General features: G+C 36.4%; 1 protein-coding gene across 1 annotated transcript in view; it reads left to right on the top strand.

Moving 5' to 3' along the window:
- The window catches only part of CNGB3 (cyclic nucleotide gated channel subunit beta 3), a gene marked incomplete at both ends in the record, with an annotated part of 143,751 nt that overhangs the window by 63,572 nt on the left and 54,310 nt on the right, over nucleotides 1-25,869 (top strand). The window contains 8 exon segments of the mRNA XM_081258414.1: nucleotides 5,157-5,311; nucleotides 7,075-7,203; nucleotides 8,088-8,296; nucleotides 15,252-15,302; nucleotides 18,035-18,121; nucleotides 21,112-21,154; nucleotides 21,157-21,175; nucleotides 21,905-22,027. Coding sequence (XP_081114540.1) covers nucleotides 5,157-5,311; nucleotides 7,075-7,203; nucleotides 8,088-8,296; nucleotides 15,252-15,302; nucleotides 18,035-18,121; nucleotides 21,112-21,154; nucleotides 21,157-21,175; nucleotides 21,905-22,027 — 816 coding nt within the window.

Raw genomic sequence — 25,869 nt, 5'->3', positions numbered from 1 at the left:
TAGGGCTTGAATTAGACATTTTGACAGTTTGAATACCTGACTTTACAGTAAATTATTCACCAATCCTCAACTTTACTTTTTATGGATTTTTTTAGTGTATTGAGGTACATCAAATAAGGTCAAAAAAGGTTGGAAGTAGTGGGTTTATTTATTCAATAAACATTTATTGAAAACTTACCTTGTCCTAGATCTTGTGAAATATAAAGAAAACATACAGTTCCTGATCTTGAAAATGTCAGTCTATGATAATGTCATATATAAACATTGCTTTAAACACCCCATATGCACTGGATCACCAAGATCTTGTCACCAGAATTGTATTCCTGAATGTTTCCTGGGTATCACAAACAAGGTCCTATCACAGTGTCCTATAAACACCATGAACTGAACACACACACACACACACATACACATATACATGACTCATTTTTTCCATATGCCCACTACATACAAACATCTCCTTCTGAATTCCAATTTATATTAATGTTTTCATATATCTAGTCTCTTGTAATAGTAATCTTTGTGAATTTAGTCACTTGTAATAAAAACTTAGAAATTATTCTTGATTCTTTATTTGGATTTATCCAAAAGATCCAGAAAGTTCAAATTCTTTGATTTCTGCCTCTAAATAAGTTCTTTAGTCCCTCTCTTTTTCCCTCATCCACTCTAACCTAACCTATTAACTTCTTTCCTTGCCTCCATGCATTTACACTGCTCTCTTCAACTCTCCCACTATTGTTACTTTTCCAAAACTTCTATCTGCTTATACCCCTCATTTGCTTAGTATTCTCTATTGGTTCCCTTTAGCCCATAGGTCAATGTTTAAACTACTAAGCAGATCATACAGGGACCATCATAAGCTGACCCCACTCACCTTTCCAGGCCTAACCACCATCACTTCTGACACACCCCATGACCTGGTGTCCTCCACGTACACATTGTCTTCCAGTCACACCAAAATACTTGCTGAACATGTCATATTATTTTCACATCTTTGAACATATTGTTCTCAAGGCCTGGAAGGCCCTTATTTCATTTTTCTGTCAAAGGCATTCTAATCCTTCCAGACTTAGGATACTTTCTCTGTGAAGCCACTCCTTGATACCCCAGGCCAAGTTCAATGTGAGCATAGCATTTTGTACATATTTTTATTACTTATTATTAGCTACTTATTTACATCCTTGCCTCCCCCATTAAATTATGAACATCCATAGAGCTAGTATCTGTTTAACTTATCTTTCTATTTCCAGTACAAAAAGTAGAAACTCAATAACTGTTTGATGGATGAATAAACTTCTAAGCAGACTAAAGTTTTTAAGCAGAAATTTATGAAATGACATAAATGACAACACATCTTAATCAGAAAAAAGGTTTTCTTGGTTTTGTAGACTGATGCCCTCCTATTTCTGTATTGTGTAAGATGTATCAGATTTTCTTCCACTGCGGCTCCATCTTCTCCATTCTTGAATGGTTTATAGAGGTCTTAGTGGGACACACTTGAAGAATTTTGATGCTGAAGCAAGACTTTAGACATTTGAAAGAGGTATAAGTTATACTATGATAATTATAAGAAGAGAGAGAAAGACACCAATGGTTGGGGAATTTGTAAACAATTAGATTTATGATATATTTGTGGACCTGGTGAAAAATGGATATTAGTGGAGAGGGGCTCTTTAAATGGAATCCACAGGTTACCCATTTCCAATATGAACCGCATGGGTTCCAGCTTGGAAGTGAGATGGAAAGGGCAAATATCGATGTGAGGAGGTGAGAACGTATCGAACTTATGGGGGCCTGTGTAGACCCAGTGTCATACTCAGAAGGAAGGTAGAGAGGAGTTAGAGGTTTGAGGAAAAACTGTGAGGAAACTTAGATCATTATGAAGTATACTAGTTTATACAGTAAGTCCCCTATCTATGAACTTTCAAATTGCAAACTTTCAAAGAAGTGAACATACGTTCACATGTCCAATCATTCAAGTTAGTTCATGTGTCTGGCGTACATTGTCACATGCATGCATTCTCTACAAGTGGTTGTGCTTTTGTGTATTTTAGTATACAGTATTATATAGAGTACAGTAGTACAGTATCTTTATTTCAAGCCCAGGATGTCTGGAAGCAAGCATAAAAGCAGTGGTGATGTAGCTGTTACTGCTAAGAAGTACCAAGCCATAATGATGGAAACAAAAGTGAAAATAACTGAGAGAGGGGAGTGAGGCAAAAAGATGGTAGACATTGCTCATTTTTATAACATGAATCATTCAACCATCAGCATGATTCTAAAGAACAAGAACAAGGTCATGGAACATGTGAAGTCTGCTGTCCCGATGATGCTGACAATAATATTGAAGAATCGTGGAAAAGTGATGGAGCAGATGGAGAAACTTCTCCATCCTGTGGATGCAGGATCAGCATCAGCATTGAGTCCTGCTCAGCTTAATGCTGTTTCAAGAGAAAGCTAAAATCCTTTATGAAGACTTGAAGAAGAAACACAGTGAAGAATCAGAAGGCACATCTTTTAATGCCAGCCATGGCTGGTTTCATTGATTCAAGGCTAGAGCCAACATTCACAACATAAAAGTAAGTGGCAAGGCAGCAAGTGCAGATACGGTAGCTGCCCAGGAATTTCCTGAAATGCTTCAAGAAATTATTGATGAAGGCACGTATTTGCCCAAGCAGATTTTTAATGTGAATGTGGCAGGACTGTACTGGAAGGGGATACCAGACCAAAGTTACATCAGTAAGGAGGAAAAGTTGATGCCACCCTATAAAACAGCAAAGGATAGGCTAATTCTGTTGTTTGGTGGCAATACTTCTGGTGATATGAAGCTGAAGCCTCTCTTAGTTTATCATTCAGAGAACTCAAGAGCCCTTAAAAACATAGCCAAGGGCTCTCTTCCTGTTGTGTGGAAGAATAACCCCAAAGCCTGGGTTACACAGGCCATTTTCCAAGACTAGTTTTTCCACCCTTTATCCCGGAGGTAGAGTAATATTGTTTGGAGAAGGATGTCCCATTCAACATTCTTTTGCTGCTGGACAATGCTCCGGGACACCTCCCATTCATGGACGACTTTCATCCCAGCATCAAAGTAGTGAATCTGTCACTGAATACTTCATCGTTCATCCAACCTATGTACCAGGGAGTTATAGGGACTTTCAAGAAATATTTATGTCACACTTTTCATCAGGTAGTAAAGGTGAGTGACAACCCAGGAACAACCTTACAACAATTTTGGAAGGACTATAACATCTACAAGTCCATAAAAAAAAAAAAAATTGACTTTGCTTGGCATGAGGTTACAGCCGTCACCATGAATGGGGTTTGGAAGAACCTTTGCCCGCAGTTTGGTCGTGATTTTTGTGGATTTGAGAAGGGGGATGAGGAATCCAAAGAGGTCTTCAGCAACTTAGTGACTCTCGGTGAGAAGCTGGAGCTAGATCTGCAAGAGGACAATTTCACTGAGCTCCTTTCTGTGCAACACGAGGAGCTTACTAATGAAGATCTGATGGAATTGGAGGCCCAGAGGAAGGACAAGGAGAGACAAGAGGAAGAAGAAGTAACTGAAGAACGAAAGACATTCACGATGCCGGGAATGACACGGGGATTTTCTTTATTTGAGGAGTCACTGTTAACTTTTGAGGCACAGGACCCGAACATAGAATGGTACATGAAGGTTGCAGCATCCATTCAGAATGCAATCCAGTGTTACCGTGTCATTTATGATGAGAAAAAAGAGCTACTACCCAGACATCACTGGATAATTTTTTCAAAAGGGTAGAAAGAATTGAATCCAGTGAGGAACCAGAACATGTGCCATCAACGTCAGGAGTGAGTGAAATTTCAGCTTGCCCTCTGTCTCCTATTGCTGACAATCCTTCAGCTCTACCTTCTCCCACCTCCTTTCCCTCCTCCAGTCAATAACTCTTCTTGCCTGTTCACTCGATGCCAGCCCCATATGCCAGCTGATGTACTGTACTACTGTACTTTTCAAGGTACTGTACTGTAAAACTGTAAATGTTTTCTTTATTTTTTGTTTGTTTTTAATGTATTATTTGTGTGAAAAAAAGTATTATAAACCTAATACAGGACAGTACTATATAGCCAATTGTGTTAGTTGGGTACTTAGGCTAACTTTGTTGGACTTATGAACAAATTGGACTTACGAACACGCTCTTGGAATGGAACTCGTTTGTATGTAGGTGACTTAATGCATGTTATGCTTTATATGTTTTCTTAGAAGGGAAATTCATTAAAGCACACTAGATATATTAGTTTTCTACTGCTGAATAACAAATTATGGCAATTTTAGAGACCTAAAACAACACCCATTTACTAGCTCACAGTTCCATAGATCAGAAGTCTGGGTGGGCTTGGCTGGGTTCTCTGCTTAAGGTCTTACACAGCTGATATCAAGGTGTCAGCCAGGTCTGGCTGGGTTCTTACCTGGAGGCACCAAAGAAGAATTTCCTTCTAAGCTCATTCAAATTATTGGCGAAATGCAGTTTTTTATGGTTGCAGGACTGAGGTCCTTGTTTCCTTGTTAACTAACCAGGGATCACTCTCAGCTCCTAGAGGCCTCATGCAATTCTTAGGGGATGGTTTTCTCCTTCAAAGCCCAAAATGGAGAATTTCTCTCAAGTAAAGTTCCGCTTGTGCTTCAAATCTCTGACTTTTTCTTCTGTCACCATCTGGAGAAACTCTCTGCTTTTAAAGGGCTCATTTGGTTACATCAGGCCAAGCTATATAATTTCCTTATCTTAAAGTCAACTGAGCCACATAACACAACTAATTATGGGAATAAAATCCACCATATTAATTTTCCCTGGGATTATGCAGGACATGTACACAAAGGAGCCATCTTAGAACTCTGCCTATTTTGTCAACTATAGCTTTTTTTCTTCTCATTATACAGTCTAATGGTAGAACCACAGTCAAGAATACTCATTTGCTATTTCTGGATTCTAATTTTTCAATGGCAAATCTGTATGGCACGAGCACTGTTTCCATCAAATTTAATGCTTAAGTTGTTCTATCCAATTGTAGAAAGAAGCAGTTAATAATCTTGGGTATATAAGGAAGGTGAAGAGACTTAATCCCTTCCCTGTATGTTTCTCCTCATGGGTCCAGCTCTGTCACCATTTTTTTTTCTCATTTAGTCCAAAAAGCAAACCACTTGGAGCCCCTGTTATTAATGAGTATGCCGATGCCCAGCTACACAACCTAGTGAGGAGATTGCGTCAAAGAACAGATTTCTACAAGAGAAAGTTGGTGGAAGGTGATATGACCTCACCTGAAGGCAGCCCCCAAACTGGTGAGCAGTGTGACCTAAAAGTACCAGGAAGAAGGAGGTTATGAGTGGACATGTATTTTGCAAATGTTTTAGTTTGGGGTTCCCCAAAAGCCACCCCCAAGACAATGATTTAGCTATAAATATTTTATATTGAGGGTGCTCCAGGAGGTGAGAGTGGACAAGACAGACAGAAAAGGGAGTTAAGACAATAAAGGTGTGTTAATGAAGCGTTACTGCTGTGGGTCACTGGGGCTTGAGCCAGCTGAAGATCTGCGTGGATGATGCATCAGAATTATCCTGAAGGAAGAGGAAGCTGGGGTATCAACCCATCAACTCCTGTCCTTTGTTGGCTGAGGTTTGCTGCTGGGGAATGTTGCTAATACTTCAGCATTTTAAGCAAGCCAGCTGGGACAAATCCCCGAGGCAGAGAGATGCAGGAGCCTTCTGCACATGACCTCTGGCCCACAGAATATGCACAGGCCAACAACAATATCTGTTATAGCAAGTTTTATTGTAAATATTAATTAATAATACCCATAATAAACAAAGCACTTAAATAAGAATACAAGAATACTACCTGAGTACACAACAGAGCAAAGTACATCAGTGAACTAGTCACATAAGGAGAGAGGCAATTATCAGTCTATCTAATAATTACAGAAATGTGCTTATGAAAAATTAATAAGTACAATAAAGTAGAGCACAAAAGTGATATATGTCATATATACATAGATACATGGTGTATATATGTATATATAGTATACATATAGTATATAGTATACATATATATACATATATATACCATGATTACATCTATATAAAATGTTTATAGCCCGCACACCACAATGAAGAGTGGCCCCCACTCGCCACAACTAGAGAAAGCCCTCGCACAGAAACGAAGACCCATCACAGCCAAAATTTAATTATTTTTAAAAAAATCTTTAATAAAAAAAAAGTTTATAAATGTATAGAAAAAGTAGAGAAGAAAGTGTGTTGTTTAATAACAGATAAATAAAAACAAAATTGTTAATTATGTGGGATAGAGTTGAGGATTTTCTTATAATTCTGTAGGAAGAAAGTTGGATTTTCAAAATAAACTATGTATTATATATAGTTTCTTTTTAAAGAGAAGGGTCTAAAATATGGTCATTATACCTTGATAAAGATTTGTTGAAAAGAATATTTTGAGCTTTACTTACCCATAACTGGAAGGATATAAATGAAGCTAAAGAAGCAAGAAACTAGGGGACTTCCCTGGTGGTCCACTGGTTAAGTCTCTGCCTTCCAATGCAGGGGGTGCCGGTTCAATCCCTGGTCAGGAAGCTGAGTCCCACATGCTTTGCGGCCAAAAAACCAAAACATAAAACAGAAGCAATATTGTAACAAATTCAATAAAGACTTAAAAACAAAAAAAGGAAGTATGAAACTGAAATCTGTGGAATGGTGCACATGTGTAATGTTTCTGTTCAATGTAAATCCAAAGCACTAACTGTTTATGCTCCAAAATATGTGGGAATGAAACTTGTATTTAAAATAACCTATTTGTAACATCTTTGGGACACTTAATTTAAACTTTAAACCCGCTATTTATTTCCAAATTTTGATGTTTTCATTACTTGGATATTTTCACAAATGGCAATATTTTAAATGTCATGAAATTCCTCATCTGCCTGTAATGAGAGGGGAAGATTTTAGAATGTTTTGATTCCAAGAAATCCAAGCTTTTTTCTCATTAAGCTAACCTAACCTCTTAAAAATGTTTTCATCTCTTTTTTCCTATAAAGCAAAGCCCACAGTTGTATCATCAACACAAGAAAGCAGTGCTAAGCTAAAAGAAGAACATTATCAGAAGGTGCCTCTGACAGGGTACCTAAAGCGAATCAGACTTCCAAAAAGCATAGATTCGTACACAGGTACCATCAAAGGGTGGACTATCTCAGTGGGAGGGCTGGCTATTACCAAGAACCCCTGAAACCCAAAGTCACAGACAGCTTCCATTTTCTCTAGCCAGCGTTCTGAACCTATATAGAAAGCAGAATTTAAACTGTATTATCTGCAATGGGTCGTTTTCCCCTTTCCAGTGAAGATAAGAGATAAAAATATTCCTGTGTGTTTTTAAAATAGTCCAGGGCCTGTCCTGTCCCTAATTAACTTCTAAAAGAAGTCCCAAAGCATTAAGTAATATGTTCACTGAACACCCCCCCAAAAAATAATTCATTATAAAATGTCTGTCTTCTTCCATGGCTTCACATTGTTAATTAATCCAATTGAACAAATCCCCTCCTACATCTTCCCTTGGGCAGAGGAAAGCCCTGTATACAGGGTCATGGGCTGCCTTCACTGGCTGATTTGCCCCCTCCCCACTTCAGTCACACCCCTGTGGGCAAGATGTGGCCTTTGGCTCACAATCCCTGGGTGATCCTGCAGCTTAATTACCAACCAGCATAAAGCCCTTTGAGTCAGTTCTCCTGGACATGGTACCTCTGACTTTTCCTTGGGTTCCCCTTTCCTGATCTAAATAGTACAGTCACTCATGGGGACAGACTCAGTGGCCACTTCTCTAGGAGACAGGAAGAACACTCTTGAATGTCAGAAAAGCTGATAAGATGACTTATCCCTCGTAAACCCCAGTGCCTCGGCTCTAGGGGCAGAATTGTGCTGAATGTTTTAAACAGAGTCTCTTATACAAATTGCTTATCTCCAGAAGGTAGTGCCCCAACTTTACCAAACTAAGCAACAGAATTATTTTAATGTTTTTTACATGCCACGTGGATTACTCCAGTCTCTATTTTTCTAGATCGATTCTATCTCCTGTGGCTCTTTCTTGTCACCATTGCCTTTAACTGGAACTGCTGGCTTATCCCGCTGCGCATCATCTTCCCATATCAAACACCAAACAACGCAAGCTACTGGCTTATTACAGACATCATATGTGATACCATCTACATTTTCGATTTGCTGTTAATCCATCCCAGACTCCAGTTTATTAGAAGAGGAGACATAATAGTAAGTGGGGCTCGGGAGAAGCACAAACTGACAAAGGAATATTAGATTGAACTACAAAAAAACATATTAACAGCATTGTGTTATTTACTGTCTGACTGATTGTCTGCATGTATGGGTCTTTAACCACTGGAACCACCAGTATAATAACAATAATAATAACAACAACAATAAAAAAAACAACCACTGAGCACTCACCACGTGCTGGGGACCATGCATCTCCCTGTACCTTAGTTTCCCATTTTAAAAATGGGAATAACAATAGTACCTTCATAATACTGATGAGAAGACTGAATGAGTTAATGCAGGTAGGGTGCCTGGAACTGTGTCTGGTGCCTACCTTCTTTTCACTCTTCACTTTCCAGATTCATCACACCCCATTTCTCATCATCAAATGCAGTGTTTTGTCCACTTCAGAAATATCATTCTTACCCTTAGGAGAAATCATCTTCTCCTGCATTTATTCTCACTGTGGAGGGAATTTCAGAGCCAATCCAATCAATCTAAGACAGAGAGAGAAGACTATGTTTTCACAAGTACACACCCAAATCGTACAGCCCCTTATACCCTGCACCCCACCTCTGGGCCCTTCCCCAGCTAACTAGAACAATGCTTCCTTTCCATTGATGTCCACTGTGATATCCTCATCACAGTCGCAGTGAGGGCTGCATGGAACAGATCCTCCAGTGTCAAAGTAGGAAGAGCAGAGCAACCAAGTGTATGGCACCTTGGGTTCGTATATGTTTTTGAAGAAGAGAGTTAGTCTCCTTAATCTCCTGAATATTTTCTTTTGAATTTCCAGATGACTGTAAGTTATCAAAAAGCTGAAAGGAGTTTGGGTTATTTTTTTCTTTGAAAAATATTATTTGTTGAGGAATGTCCCTTATATTTGAAATCTTTTCTAGGAAGAAATTCTAAAGGCAAGAACTAAAGCTATAGCAAAAATCTATTCAAAATATTCCTTGGGTGGACTTCAGGGCATTAGTTAACTCACCAGCATGATCCCCTAAGTTCACTGGCAGTTTGATGAATGAAGACGATGTGTACAAATAAGAAATAACACCCAAAAAAGGGGGCACTAATTTCAACCTCCATTAGATGCACAAAGGGGGGAGAAAATCAATGTTTGACAAATGGAAAATGACAAAATTAGTAAAGAGAGACTTTTATTTTCAATTTTCTAAGAGGTCTTTGCACATAATGGAGTGTTAAAACCAAGAAAAATAACCAATAAAAACACACTCAGTGGGCTCTATTTAAAATGCATTATCACAAGCTACAAATATAGAGCAGGAACTAATTGCTTTGTTTGTTCAGATGAAGTTTAGTGGTTTCTTTAATGTAGAATAGGTAGTTTTAGACTTTGAAACTTGATTACATTTTGCTAAAAGGACTATGCAAGTTGAGTACCCAACCTGAAAGTCTCACTACATTTAGCTATCTATGCGAACTTTTTTTTACACCATCAAATTATTCATTCATTCAACAAACATTTATTAAATACCTATAGTTGACAGATATTCCAGAACTGGAAGATGGAAATATCAATTCCCCAAGGGCTTGAGGGGAAACAGATACCAGATTGAGTTGCTAGAGGCCACAACTGAGGGAATTGGGGGGGTTTACAAGTTTTCCACAGCATTTATGTGCAGTGTCTTTCTTCTGAGAATGGTTCTGCACAGAGAACAGAATTTTGATTCAAGGACCAATAAAAGGAATCTCTTATTTAAAATGTCCTTTATAGACAGCAGGAATAGAGCTGGGAATGACACCATGGAGGTTATGTAGACATGAGACTTGCACCCACAACACTTTGCTAAGACTGCCAATCACAATGATCCATGGAAATGCTCAGAGCCTTCTAGTGACCACATCTATCAGGCCTGCCATTATAGTCAACTGCTTTTGATCCTTTAGCTACTATTTATAAACTGATAGAGAAAATTAACAACTCCCTTCTCTGCGCTCTGCACATTTTACTCACACTTCTGTTATTTAATTGTTAAATAACAATTAAGTTCACTATGATGTAGCAGAAACAAATAACCCAGGGTCAAATTTCGCCTCTGAAATTAACTTACAGCAATACTTGAGAAAAATAAATTTACCTTTTCATTGTGTACTATCTTTGTCATCCATAAAATAGAACTAGTACCACCCACCTCATAAACTTATTCTGAAGATTAAGTAAGACAATGTGAACACCTAGCCTAGGGTCTGGCTTCTAGAAGATGAGCAGTGAATTGCTGACTGAATCAAATGGATGAATGTCCACACACTAACTAACTTCCTCTTGTCTCCTATTTGTATAGGTAACTCACTTTCTTACCTGATAGTAAGTTTCCTGAGAGCAGGGACAGTATTCAATTCATTTCTCTATTTATCCTAGGAATTCAGAGGGTATACTCAAAAATGTTTGAAGGAGTGAATGAATGGCAATCTTGGTTCAAGGATTTTCTTCCCTTGAATAACAGTTTAATCTACCTTGTAGTTGTATTATATAATATTATTATTTTGAAACATTTATATTTTTCTATGTGAAATTATGGAGTTTCTATGAATTATTTAAAAGAAAAGGTAAACAATAAATAAATATAATAATACCTTAGATGAGGGTCTTCAAAGACTATCTGTTTGAAAAAGATTTAAGTGCAATTATCATACCCTTTCTAAAGTAAGCTTCCTCAGAATAAATGTTGCCTGCATAATAATGAGGCTTAAAAGAGACAGAGAGAATTAAATAGGGTTACATACTAAAAATAAGTGCCTACAGAGAGACCTTCAAGCTGATGGAGGAGGAAGAAGTGGAGACCACCTTCCTCCCCACAAATACATCAGAAATACATCCACATGTGGAACAACTCCTACAGAACACCTACTGAACACTGGCAGAAGACCTCAGACCTCCCAAAAGGCAAGAAACTCCCCCACGTACTTGGGTAGGGCAAAAGAAAAAAGAAAAAACAGATACAAAAGAATAGGGACGGGACCTGCACCAGTGGGAGGGAGCTGTGAAGGAGGAAAGGTTTCCACACACTAGGAAGCCCCTTCACTGGCAGAGACAGGGAGTGGCAGAGGGGTGAAGCTTCAGAGCCACGGAGGAGAGCTCAGCAAGAGGGGTGCGGAGGGCAAAGCGGAGAGATTCCCACACAGAGGATCGGTGCCGACCAGCACTCACCAGCCCAAAAGGCTTGTCTGCTCACTTGCTGGGGTGGGTGGGGGCTGGGAGCTGAGGCTCAGGCTTCAGAGGTCAGATCCCAGGGAGAGGACTGGGGTGGCCTGCGTGAACACAGCCTGAAGGGGGCTAGTGTGCCACAGCTAGCTGGGAGGGAGTCCAAGTAAAAGTCTGGAACTGCTTAAGAGGCAAGAGACCATTGTTTCGGGGTGCGTGAGGAGAGGGGATTCAGAGCACTGCCTAAACGAGCTCCAGAGATGGGCGCGAGCTGCGGCTATCAGCATGGACACCAGAGGCAGGCATGAAAAGCTAAGGTTGCTGCTGCAGCCACCAAGAAACCTGTGTGCAAGCACGGGTCACTATCGGCACCTCCCCTCCTGGGAACCTGTGCAGCCCGCCACTGCCAGGGTCCCGTGGTACAGGGACAACTTCCCTGGGAGAACACACTGCACGCCTCAGGCTGTTGCAATGTCATGCCAGCCTCTGCCACCACAGACTCACCCCACATTCCATATTCCCCCCTCCCCCCAGTCTCAGTGTTCCAGAGCCCCCTAATCAGCTGCTACTTTAACCCCGTCTGGTCTTAGTGAAGAACAGACGCCCTCAGACAACCTACAGTCAGAGGCGGTGCCAAATCCAAAGCTGAACCCCAGGAGCTGCGCAAACAAAGAAGAGAAAGGGAAATTTCTCCCAGCAGCCTCAGAAGCAGCAGATTAAATCTCCACAAGCAACTTGATGTACCCAGCATCTGTGGAATACCTGAATAGACAATGAATCATCCCAAAATTGAGGCAGTGGACTTTGTGAGCAACTGTAGACACGGGGTTTGCTGTCTGCATCTAATTTGTTTCTGGTTTTATGTGTATCTTAGTTTAGTATTTACAGTTTGTTATCATTGGTAGATTTGTTTATTCATTTGGTTGCTCTCTTCCTTTTTTTTATATATACATATATTTTTTTTTCCTTTTTCTCTTTTTCTGAGTGTGTATGTATATGCTTCTTTGTGTGTTTGTCTGTATGGCTTTGCTTCCACCATTTGTCCTAGGGTTCTGTTGGTCCATTTTTGTTTTTTGGGGTTTTCTTTTTTTTTTATTTTAGTATAGTTTTTAGCACTTGTTATCATTGTTGGATTTGTTTTTTGGTTTCATTTCTCATTTTTTTCTCTTTTTTATTACTTTTTAATTTTTTTATTTTTACTAACTTTTTAATTCTTCTTTTAATACCTTTATTTTATTTTTTCTTTCTTTCTTTCTTTTTCACTCCCTTTTCTTCTGAGCTGTGTGGCTGACAGGGTCTTGGTGCTCCAGCCAGGTGTCAGGCCTGTGCCTCTGAGGTGGGAGAGCCAAGTTCAGGACATTGGTCCACAAGAAACCTCCCAGCTCCATGTAATATCAAGTGGTGAAAGCTTTCCCAGAGATCTCCATCTCAATGTTAATACCTAGCTCCACTCAAGGGATAAATATACTAAGAACATTCTTCCAGAGTTGGAGGATGGGGTCATACTTCAACTTAACTTCTTAAGCACTTGATACGTCTGTCTGTTCCATATAAGCTTTGAAGGAGCACTTGATATGTCTGTCTGTTCCATATAAGCTTTGAAGGGTCTCACTTATCTTACTCAAGCTTGGTACATGATTCAGTGTAAACTTGTACATATACCTATATCTGCCTGTGGCTCAGTAAGAGATTTTATTTCAGGGAAAAGAATCATTAAATAAACATATCATATATTTTCTAATGTATTTCTGTAAAATTTAGTATGTGCACGTGGGTAGAAATTATAGCCAAAAAAATGGGGTGGTGGGGCAGGAATTGGGAACTTGGCTAACAAATCTTAAACATTGTTCAACAGCAATTTAAAATTTTTGAACATGGACAGCCTGGATAATAATTATTAGAAGATGCTGCTTCCGTGTGTCCAAGTTATAATACTTCGGTCAAATAATTAATAGTACACAGACAATTTCCTCCTACCTATAAGTGAAATAGAAAAATATAATCCCAATATTAGCATTAATTCTGAATGTTAACAAATGCCTTCTTATTCCTCTATCTCTTATCACACATTTACTGAGCACCTGTTGTGTGTTACACATTGTGTTAGGAACTGAGAAACACAGGATAAATATATTGTCCCTACCCTTTTAAGTAGCTCAGAGTATGAAGGATGGACAGACAAAAGAAAAATGGTGGAGTTTTGTGATGTGAGTCATGACAGAGGTGAGCCCTTGGTGCTGTTTGATGCAGAGAAAACCAGATAAAGGAGGAACACCTGGTCCAAATTTTGATGGATTAATTGAAATTATCTGCACACCTTTGTCCCCATAAAAAAAGGGAAAAATATGTCCTAAGTTCTGGGAACAGCATAGGTAAAGGCATCAAGGTAAGAAACTCTGCTATGCACTGCTAAACAGAATGAGTATGAGATGCTTCAGGATGTGAGTGAGACAGAGAAAGAAGAGCTTTGTATATCATGAAAGGGAGCCTGGATTTTTTTTCTTTAAGTCATGTGAAGTCATAGGATTTGACATAAATAGAATTGTTAATGATCTGATCTAAAGAGACCATCTCACTGCCACTGTAGAACTGATCAAGGAAAGCAAGAATAAAGGCAAGGAAACCAAAGCCAGAAGGAGAAAATAGGCATGAGAAAATTTTAGAAAGGAGAATCAGTAGAACTTGGTTGCTGGTTGGATGAGGGCTAAGGGAGAGTGAGTGGTGTAGGATCACAGACTAGTGTAGATGAGGGTGCTCATATGATACTCAATAAGAGGAGGAGCATGGCTGGCTTTAGGGGGAATGATGATGAATTCAGGTTTGTTGTAGGTTAAATTTGAGATGAGCAGAACTGCTAAGTGAGGAAGACAATAAGCAGTTGTTGGACAGGTCAACAGCTCCAGATACTAATATTAAGTGGAGGTAGAGGTTTGGTAGCATCCACGTACATGGTGATCTTTGAAACAATGAAAGTGGATGAAATTTCCCAGGAAGTAAATATGAAGAGAAAAGAGAAGAGGGCTGAATCCTGGGAAATATTGATTTTTAAATGGCTAGCCATAGGATGCAAGAAGGACCCTGAAAACTGGAACTGAAGAAGTAAAGTAAACCAAGAATGGCATTACAGATTCTTTGGAAAGTTCCAAGGACAAAATTGTCCCCAAAAAGTCAGATGCTTCAAAAGATTTACTCATCTCTTAATGTCTTTACCTATTCATCCACTCAAATATTTATTGGGCTTTTAATATATTATAATCACTAGTTATATACAGTTGTTAAACAAAATCAACCCTGTTCTGAGATAGATTACCATTTCATGGAGTAGACTGATCTTAAATAAATGAGCCAAGACATATATGTGTGATTTCAAAATGTGGTGAGTGCCATAAAAGAATGTCAGTATATAAAGGATTCCCTGGGTATGATCATTAGGAGGTTATTGGTGGCTTTCACAATGGTAGTCTTGATGGAATAAGAGAAGAGAGCAAAAGTCAAATCATCACCAAAATTGCCATGAGCTGAAGAATAAATATGAAGGAAGGATGTGGAGCAAAGCAAGGTAGATAACTCTCTTAAGAAGCGTTAGTGTGACAATTAGAGCAATACAAAAAGAAAACAAAGCCAAGGAAGGTTTTTTGATTTATGATATGGGAAGGTAGAGCATAGTTATAGGCTGATGTTAGAAGGAACTAATAGAAAGAAATAGCTATAAATATTTTTAAAGTGAGAAAATGTTTAATGAAATTGGCTAAAATTAATATGAATTATAAATATAACATATTTCAGGTGGATTCAAATGAACTAAAGAGACACTACAGGAGTTCTACAAAATTTCAGGTAGGTGACTTACAATTCCAAAATTGTTCAACTAATCCATAACCATTTTGACTTTAAGTTCCATCTATAAATTTCTACCAAAAAAAAAATTTCCTTCCTTTAAAAATTGGAAATAGCCTTTGTAACAAAGTTTATACAGGTGAGGTTTTATTAGGCAGAGTTTTGGCTTCTCAATAATTATACAATATACTTCCTAGTATGTGCAAATGTGTAATTCAATATATGGGTCTTTACTAGGCAGAACAAAATCTTAGTGCCCACATTTAAATTCCAATTTAAATGTCAACAAAGGAGTATAGGGTGTACTTTGTCTTGTCCATACATAATTCTAGCCTCAAATTCATGTAGCATGATGATGTAAAAGTCTACAAAATTGTTTCTACTCCTATTTCTTTCTTGTTCATATAAGCAAAATATATGCTATGGTATAGCACAGGGAACTCTGTTAAATATTCTGTAGTAACCTAAATGGGACAATAATTAGAAAAAGAATAGATACATGTATAGCTATAACTGAATCACTTTGCAATACACCTGAAAATAACACAACATTGTTAATCAACTGTACTCCAATATGAAATTTTTAAAATTATTTTAATAAAAAAATTTTAAAAATAAAACCACTGGAAATTGTTAGAATGGCATACAGCGGAAAAAAAAAGAAGCAATTATTTAGATAACATGGCATCTTCCTTTTCTCAAATAACAGTATAATATTATTTTTTCACCCATGTGTAGTTTTTTCACCCATAATTATTTACAAAGTACTTTATTATCTTTTATTTTTCCTCCTAACCCCGAGAAATAGGCAGAGATTTGAGGTTGTTCCAAGGTTACCCAATCTGTATGAGTGAACTCCAACCTCCCATTTCAGGGACAACACTTTAGTGGCCTCAAATTTTGTTAAAAGTACAAATCTGGGTTTAGGTGCCAAATTGTCCCTACTGGCGATCTATGGTGATTAAAATTTCTTTCAATTCGTTTTTATCTCCAACTAATTTTCTCTGTAAAAAACTGTCACATACTTAGACATATTCATAAAAGATCTAAACTATTTTGATGAACTCTACAAAGAGGATGAATAGTTTTGTAAGTGCCACAGACCTTATTCCAAACACTTAATCACTTTCTTGAATTTGAATAAGGGCAACTTAACTCATATATTTAATTTGGGTTCATAAATGTAAACTTTTGCATTTATTTAATTGCAGTCATGCCTTTTGAATTTCCTTAGCACATCCTGTATGTCTTATGGCATTGTATTATAGCTATTTCTGTGCTTGGTTATTCCACCATTAGATTGTTAATTTCTTGTGGACAGAAACAATATCTTACTTCTATTTCAACCCCAACATGCTTTGCAAAGTTCCTTGTACAGAGTACAGTGCTGGTCAGTACTTAATTCAATTTTCTACAATTCATTGAGAAATAACTCATCTCTATCTATATAAATCCACATTAATGTATTACTATCAAACATGATTAATAATTGTCTGCATAGAAAAGTCAAGTGAGTACTTGAGCAATTGGATCCTGAAATAGCACTAGACAAATCAACAGTTCTGTGCTCCTGCTTCCTTATTTATAAGACATTATTTTAGTAACTGCTCTGTGTACCTCTCAACTTGTTATGAGGCTCAATATCTGTAGGGTAAAATCAATGAGGTTTGATGATATTATGCAATTTTTAAGCCAATTATTTTAGTTAATAATTTGTTTATAGTAGCCAATGTGTGTTCATTCAAACTGAAAGTCCCATTCCTTTTCAATAGCACTAGGCTTTGAAATTGTAGTACACAATTAATTACTTCAACTTTCCATTTCATACGTATGGCCTTACACAAGTCTTAACTCCTCTTAATTGTCTTAAATAAATTAAACGGTTTTTTTTAATGTACCCTATTTTTCAAGATGATGTAAAAAATAATGAAAATGAATAATTGTCTTATGTAAAAGATTTTTTTATTGTTATCATTGCAATCAGGAAAGTATGCAAATGTTATGCTGTCATTTCACAATTACCAGGGTAATGGAAGGCCAGAATAATTTAAATACATCACAAATTTAAAATATATTAGCTTTAGCTATAGTCGTACTTTCAATACCTTCTCCCATCGGAACTGATAATTGTAAATGGGACTGACTTCTTTCCTCTCCTCTCTGTTAGCTTGTACAGTCTCTGATAGATATGTTCACAGCAGTTTATTGTTAGCAATATGATACAAAGTAGACAGTAGTAGAAAGAACTGAAGAGTCTGGATGAACCACCAACAATATAATTAGCCCTGAACACTGGAGAATTGCCTGAAACATAAAAATATATCACTACAATGAATGCCTGATTGTTTCACATAAAATCAAGAATGGGCTTGAGTTTCAGTCCAAAAGCCCCAAGTTTAAAACACTATTAAAATGTATTTTAACAGTAGCAACCATGCCATCCCTTAAATATATGTGACAGCTCAACAAAATCCCAGAAAACGCAATGCCTAAGCAGAGATCAGATGCATGAAGCTGGAAATGAAATTCATTGGAAGTAGGCTATGAAGTAGTGTTCTTGTTTTCAGGGCGCTAATACACCTTTCAGTGACACCATGCATATGAAACTGAAGGCAATTTTGTATTAAGCAACAAACAAATCATGGTGACTGGTCAGCCTTATTGGTATAAATCAATTCATGTCCTAAAAAGCATGTAAACACAACATGATTGTGAATGTGTTCTTCCAACAGTTGGATGTGGCATCAGTAATGCCATTTGATGTTTTCTACCTCTTCTTTGGGTTTAATCCAATATTTAGGACAAATAGGATGTTAAAGGTAAGATAACTATACTTAACTGTTTTCTTATAATAATGGAAATCTCAAAGTACTTTAAAATATCCTAAAAGTATCATATTCTTAATTTTTCCCAAACTGTCCTCCATTTTTATGCCCTCATCAATGCTAAGAATTTTAAAAGCTGAATGAAGGAAAAACATCCCTATTTCTAGTAATGGAAGTTGCTTTTGGTTGTTTTGAGTCTATATCTCATAACAGCTATTTTTATAACTTAAAATAGGAATGTATATTTTGAAATACAGCTATAATTACAAATGAATAATTTATACTGTTCCACTTGTCACTGTTTATTACATAGTCACTGAATGCCTGCAAATGGCTATAAAATGAGGGTATTAGTTTAGATGACCTCTAAGTTATCTCACTCATCAAAAATTCTATAATTATAGAAAAATGCAAGCACAGTATTGCATAACAAAATTATTTAGATACAACTCAAATGTCCATCAAGAGGGAAATAGTTAAATACATTGCAGTATATCTATAGAGTACTTTGTAATGTAAAAATAAAGAGGAAGTTTTCTATGAAAGACCTCCAAGACAAACTGCTCAGTTAAAAAAAAAAAAAAAGCTAGTTACAGAACAGTTTATAGAGCAATACTAACTTTTGTAACAGAAAGGGGAAAATATACTATTTTTCTATATTACATAAACAGTGGAAGACTACCCAAAAAATCTAATAAAAATGGTTAACTGAGGTAAGGATGGGAAGCTGGAGGGAAAAGCAGGATGGGTAGGGGCAGGAATAGGAGAAAAGACTATGAAGGTATATATTTCCTATTATTTTTGAACTATGTGAATGTATTACCTATTCAAAAAGATTCTAAGACATAAATATTTTATAACTCATAGCTTTATCAGATACCTAAGAGGAATCTGAGGAGAGTCAGGAGGTGAAATTTCATATAAATTTTTAATAATAACAATGATAGCTTGTATTTCCAAAGACAGCCTTCTTAAAAGGAACACCAAAGATTTTATCAGTTTTAGGTGGTTATCGCTTTGACACCTTGGGAAGACAAGATGACATAACCTGGAGACTCGGGTGGATCCTAACACAGCTGCAGCTGATATTTGTTGAATACATACTTGTAGCTACATACTTTAACTTCGTATTCATTATCTCAGTTATTCCTCCAAACAACCTCATTTTAGAGATGAGGAAAATGAGAATCAGCAGAGTAAAAAAAATCTGTCCAGACACACTCTGGTGAGTGGCAGTATCTGGATTCTATCACATATTTTTCTGACTCCAAATTCCTTACTATAATCAGACGGGCAAATAAACTTCAGGCTGAAGGAGCTTTCCTTCCACACCCATGATTTTTCCAAGTCAAGAGGGACCTTACTCTATATTCTCGTCCATCCAAAACAACTCTAGAGACTTCTATTTTGACCACAAAATGTAGGTCTAGATTGAGCAGAACTTAACGTCCCCAGCAGCTTAGTGGGCTGGCCATCCATCATCAAATTTCTAGTGTAGAATGGACGTTTCTGGAGGCCACTGCTCAGAGGAAACCAACTTTGAGAGAGACTCAGGTTCCTATGGATTTGAGTGTTTGTCTGGCATTATAATAAAAATTTATAAAATGCTAACTCTTCAAACTCCATCTCTGTGTCCCTTCAGTGTCCAAAAACCTACTCACTATATTAGGTAGTTTTTTTTTATAATACAGGAGATCCTGAAAGCCAACATTAATCTTCTTTACATAGCCCCACAGTCCAGTCATCTTCACATAAGTGTGTCACTTTAATGTGCAGTTCTCTAGGGAAAATATCGCTTACCTATCTCCAAATTATATATGCGAAAACAAATTAAGAATATAAATTTTCTCTACAGTGAACACTTAAGCTAAATTTTAAAATGTGCCTTTGTGAAAACTTCTGTTAAGAGCACAATAAACAAGTTACCACAAATTGAAATTATCTTAATCTGAATGCTTAATGGATGTTTCCTACTCAGGAATTCTGGAAAAACAAATCAGTTGTGTATATTTCTAGTTAAATAGTCATTGTTATTATAGCTGTTTTCTAATTCCAAATGTTCTATTACAGTCTTATCTACATTGGATTAAATTTTGAACTAAATAATCTTTGAACTAAGTAATCTCTAATAGCCCTTCCTATCTGTAAGATCCTATGAGTCTAAGTACTTTCTCTTATTGTCCCCAGTTTACAGATGAGGAAACCAAAGTACAGAAATATTAAGTGACTTTTCCAAGGTCACACAGTTAATAAATGGCAGAGAGGAGATTGGTGTTTGGCTCTGGATTTCATGCTCTTGCTCTTGCATTTTACGGCCTATAGATTAAAAAGAGAAAGTAGGGGGTAAGAGTGTATGTAGGGCGTATTTGTTGCTATAGAAGTGGGTATAAGCAGAAGAAAATCTTGAGGCAAATAGCAACTGTTTGGATTAAATGCATATAAATTCTCTATGTCTTTGAACAATGTCAAGAATAGATAACAAATGCTTATATTAACTGGACTTTAAATTTTGTTGAAATAAATACACATTTAATGCAACTCACTTAAAAACAATGCTAGTGTTGAGCAACAGGCCTTAACACCTATTTATGATTTCAATGTATTTTATTACACTTTTACTATCTTACTTATGTTTTGGGGGGAGGTATGATTTTTAATTATTGTAAAATAAAGTTCTACTACATGCTTTAAAAAAGAAAAAAAAGGAAAGAAATGTTTTTAAGCTTGATTTTCAACAAGCATTACAAACAAGACTATAAGTAGAGGGTAGAAATAAAATAAAGCAAGAAGCTCTGGAAGTTTGACACCTTGTTAAAATGCACTACCCGGAGGAAAATACCACTGACAGACCTTAGTTTTTTTAAGACATGAATAGAATTATTTTCAGTAACAAATAAAATATATTTTATATTGCTTATTTAAATATAATAGATGTATTTAAGACTAATGCACTTTTGGATTTCTTTTGCTTGTTTTCTACATAGTACACTTCATTTTTTGAGTTTAACCATCACCTAGAGTCTGTAATGAAAAGGCATATTTCTACAGGTAAAGTATAACTCAGTGTACTTCAGGGCTGGGAGAGAGAGCAATAGTGAAATATTTTAGACAGGACTTGGGAAGAATATGGCCTCCCTGCAAAAGAGAAGGGAATAATCTCAGATTGGGGGCTACGTAAAATATTGGGTTGTGTTCTAAAGTAGACTTGAACATTTTGAAGTGAGATAAAATTATGAAAATTATATTAGATTTTAGAAGAATACAAGACTGAAAAAGAGGACGAATTACCTGCTTCAGTCAGAACAAGGACAGAGAAACGTGCTCTTTCACAAGTTTTTTACATCTCTCTCATGACAATTCATTCTAATCTGAATTTTCATTCATTTGCTGTTCTGAACTTGCCCAGAGACCTCTAGTCAGTTAATCGCAGCATAAAATCCCATGAGCTTTTCAGATATATCCAGTGAAATCAGCATGGTGTATTTTATGGGACTCAAAGTGGAGAGGTGACCCTGGAGGCATATCTTTCAGGGAGTTAACTCATACCATTTGTGAAAAGAGAGGATTTTTTTTTCTATTCTTGTCAGTCCCAGTCAAGACACTGCAGTCAGAAAACATGTGAAGGCACCATCACTTTATATTGTACTAATGAGAGTTAACAGTTCACAGATTTAAAGCAAGGAGATTCAGCAGAGACTTTAAGGAAAAGAAAATGTTAAAATAGGCTGTAATCCAGAAACAACATGAGTCTTACTTTGCATTTATTCTCCTTGTCAGAGTCATTCGAACAACTGGATACTTGCTCTTTACTCTGCACATTAATGCCTGTATGTATTATTGGGCTTCAAACTATGAAGGAATTGGAACTACCAGATGGGTGTATGATGATGAAGGAAACAAGTAAGTTTTAATTTTGAAGGAAACGTTTATTGATTATTCTTAATTTTATGTTTCAGTTTGAGCTTTCTTAAGCTAGTGTTTTTTGAAACTGTAAATCACAATCCATTAATGGGCAGTAAAGACTCTTTATTAGTATGTCAGTATGTTTTTAAGTGAAAGAGGATAGAATAGAGGAGGACATAATAGAAAATATCCAAGTCTGTCTTACTGAGTAGGGTGCGTGTGTGTGTGTGTGTGTGTGTCCTGGATTAACCTGTAAAATGCATTTCTTACTCAGGATCATGAACAAAAAAGTTTGAAAGCCTGTGCTTTAGACAGATGAGTGGTAAGGTAACTTTTAATAACTCCTATGCTGATTGTTAGTAATGAAGAATGTTAATTATTTGGAGGGCAGATGCAGTGGCTAATTAGTTTACCACTGAAGAGCTTTATGGGTTTATGAGTCAGCTATAACCACAAACTCAATTAAACACAGAGTAACAAGGATCATATACTAAACTTGACAATTAGATATGCAAGTACCCTGAGAATAAGAGATTGTCTGAAAATTTTAGTACAGTAGAATCAGGGCTCAATAATGGCAATTGAGTTATTTAATAGTGAAATTTCCTTTTGGTAGATACAAAGGCCTGGCATAAAGTAGATTCCACTAACTTTCTGCTCCAGTGAAATGACATTGAGCCTATTATAAAGCAATGTCTTTACTGGAAAATAACAGGTCCCAGAATGACTTTGAAGGGCAACTCACAGCAGCCTTGGGAAAGAAAGCAATTATAGGATAGAGCAAAAAGAGTAAAGATATCTCACAAAATTACACCCTAGCTAGAGTGAGCAGGATCTGAATGAGGGATTATAACATTTTTTGAACTTTTAACCAGAACTAATTTTAAAAATTCTAAGTCAGAAGGTCCACTGATCGGGGAAATACACATACACACACACACACACACACAAACACACACAAGAAGAAAGTGTATAACCAAATCTATAAGTAATTCCCTTTAGAATGTGAATTAAATATATATTTTGTTTAATATAAGTAACTACAAAGAAAACTGAGTAAGATACCAACCATATTAAATATTGCCTAGAAGTATGTAATTCAACATCATTAGACCCATAAGTCTGATAAGTGTTTTTATCAAATTAGCAAAATAATATACAGTTGCCATCCAGAAAAAGTGGATTTATTTCTCTTTTCATACCTGAATGCCTTTCTGCAGCATTTCTAGAGAATATATCTTGTTCCCAGTGCCTAGAACATTATTAAGTATATAACATACACTTAATATATGTTAGGTATTTAAAGAAGGCAAGAAGGAAGTTTCTTTACTCTCTCTTCCTACTTGCCTTCTTTAAATACCTAACATATAGTGAGTGTATGAGAGAGAGTAAAGAAAAAAGGAAGGAATGACCAAATCTGTATTATAACAAGAAGAAACCTGTTTCAACCCATAAGAAACTGAAGCTACATTGTTCTAATATTTTAGACATCTAATTCCAGCTACAGTGCAGACCAGATATTCAAAGCCCTCTCACTAAAATACAAAAAGATAAACTACTTGAAATTTTTGTTGTATTACTTATTGCAATTACTTGTTATAAGATACATTTCTATATAAATTATAATCACAACAGTTTTCAATGATTGCTAAACTCTCTAGAAAGTAAAAGGAATCTCCAAATTCTAAAAAACAAATGTGTGTACTGAAGCTGGAGTAGAGTGGTAAGATAATCACTAGGGAACATAAATAGAGAAGATAACTTCTGAATCAGTAGAATTAAAAAAAAGATAAGATTGTAGAAACAACTTAAAATATATCAGTAAGCAGAATAAGTTAATATGAATTAAATTCACCACCTAAAAGAGACTGTCAAATAATATTAGTCGAAATAGACTTTAGAACAAAAATTATTTTAGGGAAAAATAAGGTTATCATATAATGGTAAAAGTTTCAATTCACTATCAACATTTACCAGTTCTAAATGTGCATGCACCTAATGCAAAGTACTCATGATGAATCAAAGAAATTCATAAAGCAAAAATTATTAGAAGGAAGAGAAATTTGCAAATACACCATCAAAGTGTGAGACATCAACACACAACTATTGACTGATCAAGCAATCAAAGACAATCAGTAAAGATATAAAAGATTTGACAACCCATTAAAAAGCTTGATTTAACAAATACAAATGGAAATTTGTACCCAAGAATTAGAAACCACTCATTAATTCTTTTAATTTTTTATTGAGTTATTGTTGCTGTACAATATTATATGTTACAGCTGTACAATATAATGAGTCATAATTTTAAAGGTTATGCTCCATTTATTGTTATTGTAAAATATTGGCTATATTCCCTGTGTTGTACAATATATCCTTGTAGCTTATTTTACACATAATACTTTGTACCTCTCAATTTCCTATCCCTATAACGCCCTTCCCTCCTCCCCTCTCCCCACTGGTAACCACTAGTTTGTTCTTTATATCTGTGAGTCTGCTTCTTTTTTGTTGTATTCACTAGTTTGTTGTATTTTTTAGATTCCACATATCATACAGTATTTGTCTTTCTCTGTCTGACATATTTCACTTAGCATAATGCCTTCCAAGTCCATCCATGTTGTTGCAAATGGCAAGATTTCATTCTTTATCATGGCTGAGTAGTATTCCAGTGTGTGTGTGTGTGTGTGTGTGTGTGTCACATCTTCTGTTTCCATTCATCTGTTAATGGACACTTAGGCTGCTTTCATATCTTGGCAATTGTAAACAACACTACTATGAACATTGGGGTGCAGGTATCTTTTTGAATTAGTGTTTTTGTTTTTGATATATGCCCAGGAGTGGAACTGCTGAGTCATATGGTAACTCTATTTTTAACCTTTTGAGAAACCTCCATACTGTTTTCCGCAATGGCTATACCAATTTACTTTACCACCAACAGTGTACAAGGGTTCCCTTTTCTCCACATCCTTGCCAACATTTGTTATTTGTGTTCTTTTTGATGATAGCCATTCTGACAGATGTGAGGTGATATCTCATTGTGGTTTTGATTTACATTTCCCTGATGATTAGCAATGTTGAGCATCTTTTCATGTGTCTATAGGCCATCTGCATTTCCTCCTTGGAAAAAGACACCACTCATTCTTCTTAATTACTCATGGAAAGATTACAAAAAGTGGTCATTTTCTAGGCCAAAAAGCAAGTCTCAATACATTTCACAGCACAGGTATGATACAACCCCCATTCTCTGCTGCTTTAGACAGGAGGAGTCTCTCCCAAAACCAAAGCTCCAATAATCCTGTTACCAGCTGTCATGGACACATCCTTACAAATAAAAAGTCTTTAAAAGCAGCATTTATATGTATTTTAAGATAATTTGCAAATGGCAGTTATTAACATACTTACATTTTCCCACAGTTTTTAAGCATCACCTGCTCCTTCTATTATTCTGTATTACTCTTTGACCATGTAAGCTTAAAGCATTTTCTTAGTTAACCCTCGTGATGGTTTCTGATGACCTATAAATTGAAGGTTGTTTATGAAATCACTGGACTTGTAAACTTTCTCCTAGCTAGAATTATGCAGCAACTGTGGGGCATAAGTGGAGCATTGTGAGCATTTAAAATGAGTCATTTATTACTATTTTATTAATCCTCATCAGAATAATAATGTCTGTTCATTTCAATAGAAGACAAGAAGTCATTTTCATTTATACTAAGTAGATGGCATCCTTCATTTGACTGTGAAATTTGACAAAGTAGGAAAGGGCTTATTTAGCTCAAAAGGAAAACATAAGTAGTTAAGGTTATTTGGTACCCAGAAATGTTCCCAATGTCCCTTAA

The sequence above is a fragment of the Mesoplodon bidens genome (assembly GCF_964165515.1).
Source record: "Mesoplodon bidens genome assembly, chromosome: 16".
Taxonomy (NCBI): Eukaryota; Metazoa; Chordata; class Mammalia; order Artiodactyla; family Ziphiidae; genus Mesoplodon; species Mesoplodon bidens.
Note: the sequence above shows the minus strand (reverse complement) of the source record. Positions and strands in the feature narration are given on the sequence as shown.